This window comes from Bos indicus, chromosome 24 (assembly GCF_029378745.1).
Source record: "Bos indicus isolate NIAB-ARS_2022 breed Sahiwal x Tharparkar chromosome 24, NIAB-ARS_B.indTharparkar_mat_pri_1.0, whole genome shotgun sequence".
In the NCBI taxonomy this organism is placed as follows: Eukaryota; Metazoa; Chordata; class Mammalia; order Artiodactyla; family Bovidae; genus Bos; species Bos indicus.
The window spans coordinates 39,785,548-39,797,834 of record NC_091783.1 but is presented as its reverse complement, the minus strand read 5'-3'; the positions used below and the strand labels follow the sequence as shown (position 1 = coordinate 39,797,834).

At 44.2% G+C, this 12,287-nt stretch overlaps 1 protein-coding gene across 1 annotated transcript in view; it reads left to right on the top strand.

Annotated features, from left to right (window-relative positions):
- The window catches only part of L3MBTL4 (L3MBTL histone methyl-lysine binding protein 4), a 155,397-nt gene that overhangs the window by 90,752 nt on the left and 52,358 nt on the right, over nucleotides 1-12,287 (top strand). The window contains 2 exon segments of the mRNA XM_070778597.1: nucleotides 1,838-1,883; nucleotides 12,004-12,201. Coding sequence (XP_070634698.1) covers nucleotides 1,838-1,883; nucleotides 12,004-12,201 — 244 coding nt within the window.

Here is a 12,287-nt window from a genome sequence, read left to right as displayed (position 1 = left end):
AGTGACGCTTGCACACGTGGTGTACACAATAAAACCAGAAGGAAACGGGGGATCCATCTGGGAAACCATGATGGTTTCTAGCCCTGGGGGCTCTGGGAAACCATCTACTAACATTCTATACTAGAAAGTTTATAATTTATAAATTATATATAGTTTTTCTAAAAACAGAAACCTCAGTATATAGCTTACAAGCTAAAATGAGGACAAGTAAAACCTTGTTCAGGCTCTAAGGTAGTAAAATTTCTCGTAGTTTTCATGGTCTGAATATATAAGTAAACCTTGCATGTGGGTAGAAAGTATGGGGCAGAAATTGAAGTAAAGAATCAACACATTTAAGATTTCACTGCCGAACTGGTTAAATTTAATGAGACAATCGAGATTTAAACCATTTAAAAAATCCAACAAAGTTAACATTCAGAACCCTGAAACTTCCAAAGAACATCCACCTCGAGGGTAAAGTCATGGGTCGATTTCATCTTTCCATCTTTCCTGTCAAGTGCTGCTTTAAAAAGTGGCCCATCGCTGGTCTAGATAGAAATGGGGCCTTTTATCAGAGAGAAGCTGACGTGTGATACCACTGAGAAGAGTGTGTGGTTTCAACTAAAAAGAAACCCTGAGTTACCTCTACTAGTTTCCTTCCTCCAGAACATCTCTGCCTTCAACTATCCCCAAACACACACATCTGCACAGACTCACGGTCCCTTGAAAGCTTCAGCGTGCCACACACAGGAGGCGGCAGGCAGGAGTGGAGGTGCTTCTCCAGAAAGCTCAGCTCCGGGAGGGAAGGGAAGAAAGCAGCCAGCACAGCCTTGCTCCCTCCCGCCTCTGCAAATGGCCCACCTGCCCTGAAACCTCGGTTCTGCTTCACTCGGTTTTCAGGATGGGGTCATTGTCAGTCAGGGCCTCTAGCTCTGAGATCAGGTCCTGTAGAGTCACACGGAGCTCGGTGGATGGGCCTGAATAGTCTGTGCTGTTGCAAATGGGTCCTAGTTTCAGCTTTCTCGGATTGCACAGCTAACGCATCCGGAGAGCTTAAATGCCAGCTGATCTAGGCAGATTTGCCAACAAACACACACAACTGGAACATTTCTATTGAAACTATTTTTATACGGGCAAGTTTTTAAAAGATGGTAATTAGCAAAATTAAAGACAAAAGAAAACTTCTTCTGCCTTTTCAAATACTGTTACCTGCAGTACCAAGCCAGAGCCCCATCTCCTGCCTGGAGCCCCCTCCACCCCCACGCCACCCCAGCCACATCTCTCTTGTCTAAAGGATGCTCTTCTGTGTGAAATCGCACAGGCTCCCATTACTGAGAGGCTCTTAGGAAACCCATCCCCGCTGCTGCAGCTGGAGGCCAGGGACCACTCAGCTGCTCCTGAGGTGCCTGGCTTAGCGGGGGTAACGTGGGAAGCTGAGACCCTCGCTTAGAGCCAGAGAGACCCAATGTCGTGGCGTGTGGTGGAATTCACACTCTGAGCGGCCGTCTGTCTCTGCTCATCTGCAGAAGGAGACCACGGGGTCCCTCAGTCCTGCTGTTTAAAACACTGGAAACAGAGAACATGATCTTAGCCCTGTCTGTGGTATCTCATCACACTCAGGGGGTTAGGCTTCAGGGTTTGATGCCCAGATTGAAGCCTCTGAGCCCCACGGGCTGGTTTTCTACACTCTGCATCAGAACCAGCTTCCTTCTGCTGCTGATGCTGCTGCTCTGGTCCAGACCCTTGGCCTGCCTGCCATCAGCTCCTGTCCCCCTATCCCGTCCCTCAGCCTGCTCCTCTTTTGGCCAGAGCTGCCAGTATAAACTTCCCGACCTTTAACCTTTCTTTCCCAATTCAGGAACCTCCAGCATCTCTGGGAAGTTGAAGCTCTCGGGCCCCGTATGGTGAGAAAGGGTCTCCGCCCTGTTTCCTGGCCCAGTGGTCTTCTCCCAGGATCTTTCATCTGTCTGTCTCCATGCCTGAGACTGATGAGGCCAGACCTATTTCAAAAACCTGCCCCCTGTGCCCTCCTCGGTCCTAGATTAATTAACAGCAACGGCAACAACAAAAACAATTTTATGAAAACATTCCCTTCCCAGAGTGTGTTTATTTAATGAAATAATGCATATAATGTAATATACACTTATAGTGCCTGATACATAGTATATGCTTAAGAAGTATGTATCCCTGTTGTTACGGTTATATTGTTATTAAACACTTACTATGAGTAGTAACAATAAACTCACAATATAGTATCCACAGCTTTTGCCTTTTAAAGACGTTTTTAAATGGGAACCATTTTTAAAGTCTTTATTGAATTTGTTGCAGCATTGCTTCTGTTTATGTTCAGGTCTTTTTGGCCTCAGGGCATTGAGATTTTGGCTCCCCAATCAGTGAAGGAACCTGCATCCCCTGCATTGGAAGGCAAAGTCTTAACCACTGGACTGCCAGGGAAGTCCCTGCCTTTGCCTTTTAGATTTTTAATTCATTTCTTTTTGGACCCTCAGGTCAAAGACCCTTGAGGTAGGCTCTGTACAGTTGTCCAGGTTCCCTAATGCCTAATGCAGTGCTGTGCATACAGTTGTTGCTGTTCAGTCGCTAAATCGTGTTCAGCTCTTTGCAGCCCCATGCAGCATGCCAGACTTCCCTTGACCCTCACCATCTTTCGGAGTCTGCTCACATTCATGTCCATTGAGTCGGTGATGTCATCCATCTCGTCCTCTGTCACCCGCTTCTCCTCCTGTCCTCAGTCTTTCCCAGCATACAGTGGCACGCAGTGAATGTTTGTGGATGGAGTCTTGGCAGCATTTCTGCCCTCCCCCCGCTCCTGGCCTCCACTCAGGGGTCTGCTTGGACACTTGCATGGCCAAGGTAGGTGGAATCTTGTATTTGGCTGTGTAGAAGAAACATTAGTTTGTGTGTATGTGGGTGTGAATATTTAAATTCTCATTTAAAACATGTTAGGATGGAATGCAAAATCTTTTTTCTGGCAGAAAGTCAAGCCTGTCTCTTCTCTATTTTCTCCTCCTTTCTCACGGTTTTTATAAATTACAGCTTGTCCCAATAAAAAATTATCCAGATGGCCAGTTCCTCACATCACATTTTATTCCATGCAGAGAACGTGTCTTTGTTTCTAAAGAATTCCTTTTTCACCACATGTTCTATTCTTGAAACAACTCGGTAAATTTCGGAATGAAATTGAAAAAAAAACAAAAAAAAAAACACTGAATGGCTTAAATTCTCTCCAAGTGTTCTGATTTTCCTACCTTTCTCTCTGTATAATCAACAATGCCAGAGACATTACATAAATACATTAACATCATAAATATCCATTTGGCAATGCATCCACTATGTATAGGGCGATAATGTCAAGTATTCCACCACTTTTATTTATATATGATGTATTCAGAAAAAGTCTCATCCCAGAGGAAGTTTGGCATAGAACTGAAAAGCCTAGATCCTAGCATGAGTCAGCCTGGGTCTCAAACCCGACTCCAGCGTCCTACCTGTGTGGCCTTGTATGACTTACTTCACCTCTCTGTACCTCAATTGCTTCATCTATAAAATGAAGATAATAATAGAACCTATCTTGAGGGATGTTGTGAGAATTCAGAAACTTAACGTATAAAGAGAGCTTAAGTCAGGGCATAACAAAGAGTAAAAACTATAGAACTATGATCTGTTTTAGATATTATGAGTATTAGATGAATCAAGTTGTGTTTAGGTATCATCTACTCTTTAAATTTTTGAATGATTTTACTGCCTAAATTTAGTAGAAATAAAAAAATTCATATATATATTTTAGATTAGTTTGATCATCTTATATAAAATATTTTGCATGTTGATTCTCAGTAACAAATAGTTAAATTACTTGAACAGTATGTCAAGATAGCTTATGGTAGAAAAAGTAGTGTTGAATCATATTTTCTTGAAAGAAGTAAGTGTTCATTTTTATCCACAGTTACATGGGTGCCCCTAATCTTTAGGCTTCCCAGGTGGCACTAGGGGTAAAAAACTTGCCTGCCAATGCAGAAGACACAAGAGACTCGGGCTCAATCCCTGGGCTGGGAAGATCCCCTGGAGGAGGGCATAGTAACCCACTCGCGTATTCTTGCCTGGAGAATCCCATGGATACAGTCCTTAGGGTCGCCACAAGGACACAACTAAAGTGATTTAGCACACACGCATGCCCTAATATTTAATATCTCAGTGTGGTTTATTTAAACTTAAAAAAAAAAAAAAGAAATATATAAAATCCTCCCTTCCAGGTTTAATAAGATTACTAATGTTGATTATTGCTAATTGGGATGATACTGCTTTATGCACATTAAATTGCAGTACAAGTTTGCCTTTGGTATGTTAACTGACTTAGGGGGAAGAAAATTGGCAATCAACTTCAGGAATTTGAAGAAAACCTGATACTGAGACCTTTGATTGCTGCTCTATATATGTATCATTTGTACTTGCTCACAATCCTCATAGAAGTAAAATCAGTAACACTTTTAAGTCCTAGTTAGCTTTTGTACATTTCCATAGAAAATATTACAGGAATTCTACAATTACAGCAACCTGCCTTTCAGTGTTTATCATGCCTTTTAATACCGTTGGCCAAAAGGTCAATGTTACCTTCAAAATAAAAATTGTCCATTTAACATACTATGCACGTTTAAGCTGTCCACATGTTAAAGCTGGATGGCAGTGAGGCAAAGGTTTGTCTTCCCCCGCTGTTTCCTGGCACACCCCCCTGTTCTTCAAGTCTCTGTCCCCATCCTCCGAGGAGGCAGCATCCAGGGCTTCCTTGCTGCCTCTGCTGCAGGAGGCAAGCCCCCTACATGATCTGTTCCATGAACACTTCCAAATACTTGGCCTCCACTCACTCCAACAATTAAATTCTTGTCTTTTGAAGATAACCCAGGAGACTTTAGCATCTAACCTCCCGGCTTAGATATATTGTCTTGTCTAGGTCTGAGAAAGAAAGACTACAACTGGCCAGGAAAATAATTAAGACTAAGCTGTATGATGAGGTGAGCCTCCTGGAGATTGCATTAGGGAAGAACTCTTCACAGTCTCACTGCAGCCTAAGTCCTGGGCTGCGTGAGGCCATGTTCCCAGACCAGGCTCCTTCTGGGAGCTATTGGCCTTTCTTGGATGACTTCCCTTTTCTGGATCAGCAAGAAGGTTGTCAGCGACCTGACACTCTTCCTGGAATACCGCTGACCTCTGGGTTTTACTTATGTTTTGAAGTACAGCACCCAAGGGGCTGTTTCATCTTTCCCAGTTTGCTTGAATGTGTAAAGCCTCTAACGTCAAGTCATGGAGAGAAGATGCTAATGGATACTTGGGCAGGTATCTGTTCAGAGCGGGGGGCCAAGGCACTCAGGACGGAAGGACTCTTGGTGCCCGAGGCCCCTCTGGCCACCCCGGGGCTGTCAGTGCCCAGCACTTGGGAAGCTTCCAATTAGGTGTGTGGTGACAGCTTAGTTACACTCTCCTGGTCCAGACTGTCCATCCCCCAGGGTTTGACAGAGCATGGCCCGTTATTTTTATCAGGACAAGGGAATTATAGAGAAGCAGGGACCACATCAGCTGCTTGGGACTAAGAAGATGAAAACGTGGTGAGTACAAGATGATAATAGTGTTGGATGAGTAGGGCCCGGAGCCCAGGGGTTTGGAAATCAGCAGCTCTCGTCTTGACTCTTGGAATTGGAGCCAAGCAGGAGGAATCAGAAATGAAGGTGAGGAATCCCAGGAAGTGGGCAAAGCACAGTAAAAGAGAATAATTCAGAGGTGTAGGCACATGGAGGCCTGGTCAGCTGGGGAGGCAGATCTGCTTTCCAGGAGTGGGGTTAGGAGGCAGAGGCCTTGTCATGGGAGGGGGCCTGGCAAGAACCAAGTTGGAACATAGGGCTTCCCTGAGGAGGACCCCTGGGTTCTTGGCATGACAGTAGATAAGACTCTTACTTTTTTAAATTTATTTTTACTTTCTGGCCATTCTGTGCAGCAGGCAGGATCTTAGTTCCCTGACCAGGGATCGAACCCATGCCCCCTGCATTGGAAGCTCGGAGTCTTAACCACAGGACTACCAGGAAAAGTCTCTCTAGATCAGGCTTTTAGAAACAAAGTGTGTGTGTATGTTAGTCAGTCAGTTATGTCTGACTCTTTGTGACCCTATGGGCTATAGCCCACCACGCTCCTCTGTCCATGGGGATTCTCCAGGCAAGAATACTAGAGTGGATTGTCATGCCCTCCTCCAGGGGATCTTCCCAACCCAGGGATCAAACCCAGGTCTCCTGCACTGAGGGCAGATTCTTTACCATCTGAGCCACCAGGGAAGCCCAAGAATCCTGGAGTGGCTTGCCATGCCCTCCTCCAGGGGATCTTCCCAACACAGGGATTGAACCCGTGTCTCCTGCATTTCCTTCTCCTTCATTGGCAGGCACATTCTTTATCACTGAGCCAACAAGGAGCAATGCAAATGCCAGGTTCTGTGATGCAAAGCCCACGAGGCTGAGCCCTGGGCTCCACTATCAGAACTGGGACCTGCTTCAGGTTCAGACCTTTGGACTTTAGACTGAACAGTGGGATTTAGCGACTCACCAAAGCCTTCAGATCAGGATTGGTCCTGAGAATAAGGGCCACTGCACTGACCTATGAAATCAGGTGCTCCTGTCATGGAAGGAAGGCGAATTCAGAGGCTGAGGACATCAGAGGCCTGACATCACCTGCAGTGAATCAGCACTGGCCGCTCCAGCTCTGGCCCTGGTACAACCAGCAGAGCAGCAGCAGCCAAGGATGCTGCTCCTAAGAGGAGGGCAGGACAGTTTTTAAGGAAAGAATATATACCAATACAGTTTTCTTTTATTTTTTTATTTCTTCTCAGATGAAATAGAAATTATACTTGCTTCTCAATTATACTTACATATTCTTAAAAGCAAAACTAGTATTTTTAATGGCCATCATTTTTCTGTTTCTATTTATGAAGAGGTCTACTAGATCTCAGATCTGGTCCAAAAATCTTCTTTCAAAAAAAATTTTTTTATTTGTTTTTGGCTGTGTCAGGCCTTAGTTGCAGCACCACAAGCATCTCTTGTGGCTCTGGGGCTCAGTTGCTCTATGGCATGTGGATCTTAGTCCCCCCGAGCCCCAGCCCAGGGATCGAACCTGCAACCCCTGTGTTGGAAGGCAGACTCTCAACCACTGGACCACCAAGGACATCCCCCAAAACCTCTTTTAAATTTTGCAGCTGTCTAGAAGTTTTTGTTTGTTTAGCATTTGCCCTCTAGTCACCTGTCTTGCTGATGAACTTGGACCTGACATATTTTATAAATTATTCAGCTGAACTGTGTGAAATTCCTAGTATTCAGCTGTGTCTGACTTTTGAAAGCTATGTAGGTTCTGCAGTCTCTTCCTCCTTTCCCTGCAAGCAGCACACATACATCGAATTAAGGACAGCTGTGGTTCCCAGTCAGGAGAACCCCACCTCCTACGGAGTTCCCGCTCAGTCCAGCCATCCCACCCGTGGTTTTCTTGCTTCCTTCACTCTGTCCACAGTGAGCTGAAATTTGAACCTGCCACCTCCCTGTCCATCAGAAGCTACCATTTTCCTTTGACCAACAGAGACTTGAGGCATACAAATTTCAGCTTATATGTCAGCAATTTGCTGAAGAGTATGTCGTCAGAACCTTCCCCCCCTCCCCAATATTTGGCTAAATCAGTAGTAAGTTTTAAATGGTTTTCATCACACCTAGGACAACCACTTTAATCAACTTTCTTCTATGTGTATCGTTTTATGAAGTGTCATGTATATTCTTAAACACGCACATATACACACATATCCCTTGGAGGAGGAAGTGGCCACCCACCCCGGTATTCTTGCCTGGAGAATCCTATGGACAGAGGAGCCTGGCAGGCTACCATCCATCAATAGGGTTGCATAGATTCGGACATGAATGAAGTGACTTAGAACACATACACACACATAAGGGTGTGCGTGTGCAGAAAGGCTCATGATGGGGATGCCATCTCTGTAACATAAATATTTCTCTGCACTGAACGCAAGTAAGCACAGAGCTACAACCCAGAAATGCATTCCCAGCAGAGCCAAGGTTGAATGGGGTGCTGACAATGCCACTGAAAGCCCATCATCTCTGCTCCTTACAAACTTCCATTTCTCTCCCATTGTTACCTTCTTTCAGGGTCTTCACCAGCATCTTCTGCAAAATATGCTCTTGTCATTTAATATATTCTTTTGAACTTCACACTTCACTCTGATCTGTATAATAAGGAGATACTCTATCATATGCCTTGCCTCTCAGAACTGAGAAATACCCCATTCTGGTGATGCTCGAGGCACTGCGTTGGTGCTAATAATTAAGTGATTTGTTTCGGGGTTTCCCAAGAAGATGCCAAGTCACATTGGGAAAACTGCTTATCTTGTGTGAACCTGTTTTCTTACCAATGAAAAATACATCAATACTATCTTTAGTTTTTCATGCCTTAGTACCTGTGAGACAAAGAAGAGCTGGAATGGGATTAAGAACTAAGTGAATGATTAAATGACTAAAAGGACTGATTAATGAGTCAAGATTGAGGAAAACAGAATTTCTCTTAACTGAGCAAGAGGGCGAATGGTAGCTTCTACAAGCCTGGGCAGATAAGCCTGAGGAAGACGGCGTGAGTGCTGTGCAGCCCAACTCACACAGGGGTCATGATATGAAATCAAGGAAATTCATGGCCATAATGATCACTAAACCATCTCGAGTTGGGAGTATGTGTTGATGGATGGTTAGCAAAGCTTCTGAGTGATAGTATTTTAGTGAAAACTCAACTGTGCGTGAAATAAACATTTTCCATCTCCCTTAGGTTAGCCTAATGCCTTTCAACTCTCATCTGCAGAAAATTCTTTCCAAAAATCTCCCTTAAATCTCATAAGTTGCAGCCTAAACCGATCGGTCCTGCTGGAAACTGCTTTATCACCATTCACGCCTCACACAGGACCCAGCACAGACTGATTTATTTTCCCCTAGAAATGGTGGGCTGGGTACCACTGCTTTCTCTGGGAATAGTGCCTCTGCCACTCTGCACAAGAATCATGTTCCCTTTCTGACAGTGCCGAAAGCGCCGTCCCACTTCGGCCCACATGGTTGGTGCTAATATTTAAGTGATTGATTTGGGGGGTTTCCCACGAAGGTGCCAAGTCACATTGGGAAAATTGCTTATCTTGTGTGAGCCTGTTTTCTTACCAATGAAAACTATGTTAAAGATATTTTTGGGTATTTATTGAACCCAGATCTCCTGCATTGCAGGCAGATTCTTTACCGTCTGAGCCACCAGGGATTCCCTTGGGTGTTTAGTGCTAAATAATAGAGATAATGTATGTAAAACACTTTGTATTGCAGTGGGGCTATGTAGACACTCAGTAGGGGTAGCTTTTGTTCTTATTTTAAATTGTGTTTTTTGGAACATATCCCAGCTTCTTCACTAGAACTGTATTCTCTCAAGTGCCTAGCATGCAGCACATGCTAAGTTAGTGGGTTGTTGGATCAATAACTGGATAAACAAACTAATAGATCAATGCCAATTAATATGAACTACAGAACATATGTGCATGGAATGCTGCTGTCTGGCAAAGTACAGGTTTACCCTGTTATGTCAAGCGAGGCTAGTGTTATCAGAATCACCCCACTCCAAATTCCAGAAGGCCCATTCCAGATCCAGGTTGGTACTGAAGCCTTCTGAGGTTAGACTTCATATAGGGGCTCCCTAGAAAACTCAGTCTATTGTAAAATAGAGGGAAACCTCATTGCTCCTGAGTCAATTCCTAGGCAGGTTAATAAGAAGTCCGGGGTCCCCAAGGAGGAGAAAGGGGTCTGGGGCTCTTGAGGAGGAGATAGGGGTCTGGAATTCTTAAGGAGGAGAAAAGGACAACCTTTCCATGAGAGCAGCTTCCAGTCCTGGGGTGTGTGTGTATGTATGTGTGTGTCTATATGTATGTATGTGTATGTATGTATATATGTGTATGTCTGTATCCGTGTCTGTCTATGTATGTGTGTGTGTCTATGTTTGTGTATATGTGTGTGTCTCTGTGTGTGTATGTCTTTTTTTTTCTCTGCATTCCTTAGTCTTAGTCACATAAGACTTTTTTTCTTTAAGCCCGGAGCTGATGATTACACAACAAAACAGCTCAGCTTAAACTCTGTACTAAGGATTATATAACAACAATGTATCCTGCTTGAGGACAGTTTCTCCTTCTTGAAAACCTTCTGACTAATCCTGTTATCTTAAAATGTATATTATGGAAGTGGGTCTGGTAAGATCTTTCTATTGTTAGTTCTAATCCTGTCATCTAAAATGTAAATTGTGAGAGTGGGTCTAGTAAGATCTTTACAACCTTGAGACATTCTTTGGATTTATTGTAATAACCAATTAAAAAAAGTATTTAGCTTGCTTGCTAAGACTAGCAAGGGGGGCACTCTCTGTCCCCCTTCTGATGTCTATGTCAGAAGCTTTCTCTGTCCTTTTTATACTTTAATAAAACTGCTACAGAAAAGCTCTTGAGTGATCCTGATCCCTGGTCCCAGAGCTAAATCTTCTTCGGAGATCACAAATCCGACATCGTTCACTGTTAGCTATCACTCCCTAATTTGATCATGACTTGAAAATAACAAAAGCAAACTCTCCTGTATCAGAAAGGATTTATTATGCATCGTGTTACCAGCACATTTACAGTAACTAGGAAGTGAATTCCTGGAAAAAAAGAGCCCACTGCCAAGATCACATTTGAGTCCACGCTCCCTTGGATGTAAAGGATGATAGCACTGTCATCATGAGAGCACTTCCCAGACCTGGGGTGTGTGTATGTATGTGTGTGTCTATGTGTGTGTATGTGTGTGTCTGTGTATGTATGTGTGTGTGTGTGCATGTCTGTGTGTGTCTCTGTGTGTATGTGTGTGTATGTATGTGTCTGTGTGTATGTAGTTTTCATGTGTATGTAGTTTTCATGTGTATTTGTGTCTGTGTGAGTATACATGTGTGTGCCTGTATGTCTGTGTGTGTATTTGTGTGTGTGTGTCTGTGTTTATGTGTATCTGCGTCTGTGTATGTATGTGTATTTGTGTGTGTTGTGTATGTGCCTGTATGTGTGGGTCTCTGTGTGTGTGTGTCTATGTATGTGTCTATTTGTATGTCTGTGTGTGTATGTTTCTGCGTGTGTCTGTGTGTGTGAGATTTCTCATGGTCACAACACCCCGAGGAGCTGGATCTGATTTTCCTGTTTCCCTGGAGGAACTGGAGCCTGGGTGTGGGCCAGGTCCCTGAGGGGCGCCATCACGCCTGGTCATCCTCCGATGGCGCCTCCCTTGTTCAGAAACAGGTTGGAGCCTCTGCAGGCAGAACCGTGGGTGCAGAGCCCTGGAGACAGCAGTCACCCGTGGAAGGGACTGGACCACTGGTCCCGGCAGAGCTTTGACCTGAACCTGCCGTCGGGCTCCAACCACATCTGGAATTCAGGATCCAGCTGCAACCCAGTCTCTCCTCTTTCACCCACAATCGGCGTTTCACGTTCAAACACAAAACTTCCTAGCCAGGCGCAGGAGGATGAAGCGGACAACCAGATACAGAATTTCCAGATAAACAAATGATAAAAAAAAAGCTTAATATTCTCTTGCTGGTAAATGTTTAATAACCCCATAGTATTTTGTGATGCAGGTAGTCCCCTCAGGGCATGAATTTTCAAGGACACAGACTGAGTCAGCTGTTTATATGGCATTTTCCCTGCACGTGCATCTTTATGACAGTCTTCTGTTGTTAAGTTTCTTAAATTGTGGAAACTGTATTGCTGACGACTGAGTCTGTGATGTCTGCTGACCAGTGTCTGAGGCCTGCGCAGAGGGCCACATGGGAAGAAACTTAACACAGTGTGTTCCATGGAAGGAAAGCGTCTCTATTCAGCATTTCGGTTTTGGATGTGTGTCTGTTCCCATGACAGGTCAGCCCTGATGCGTCACCCTAAACTGACGCCTGTCCTCTCATTTTTATACAAACCAGTGCTTTCGGCTGTCTGTGTTCGGACAGGAATTTGAAAAAGGAGGCAACGCTTCAGAATCGTCTGAGAGAACAAACACAGGCAAAAAAAGTGGAATCAGGCTCTGCACATTCCATATCGAAAAATCGCTATAGCTTGAACTTCAGTGGAAGACTCCAGAAGGTGAACAACCAGTTCAGGTAAGGAAGCCTTAAAAATGTGAAACAGAGAGTAAAGCATGTAGAAGAGAAAAGGACAAACTTGTTGCTGATAATAATTCCTTATG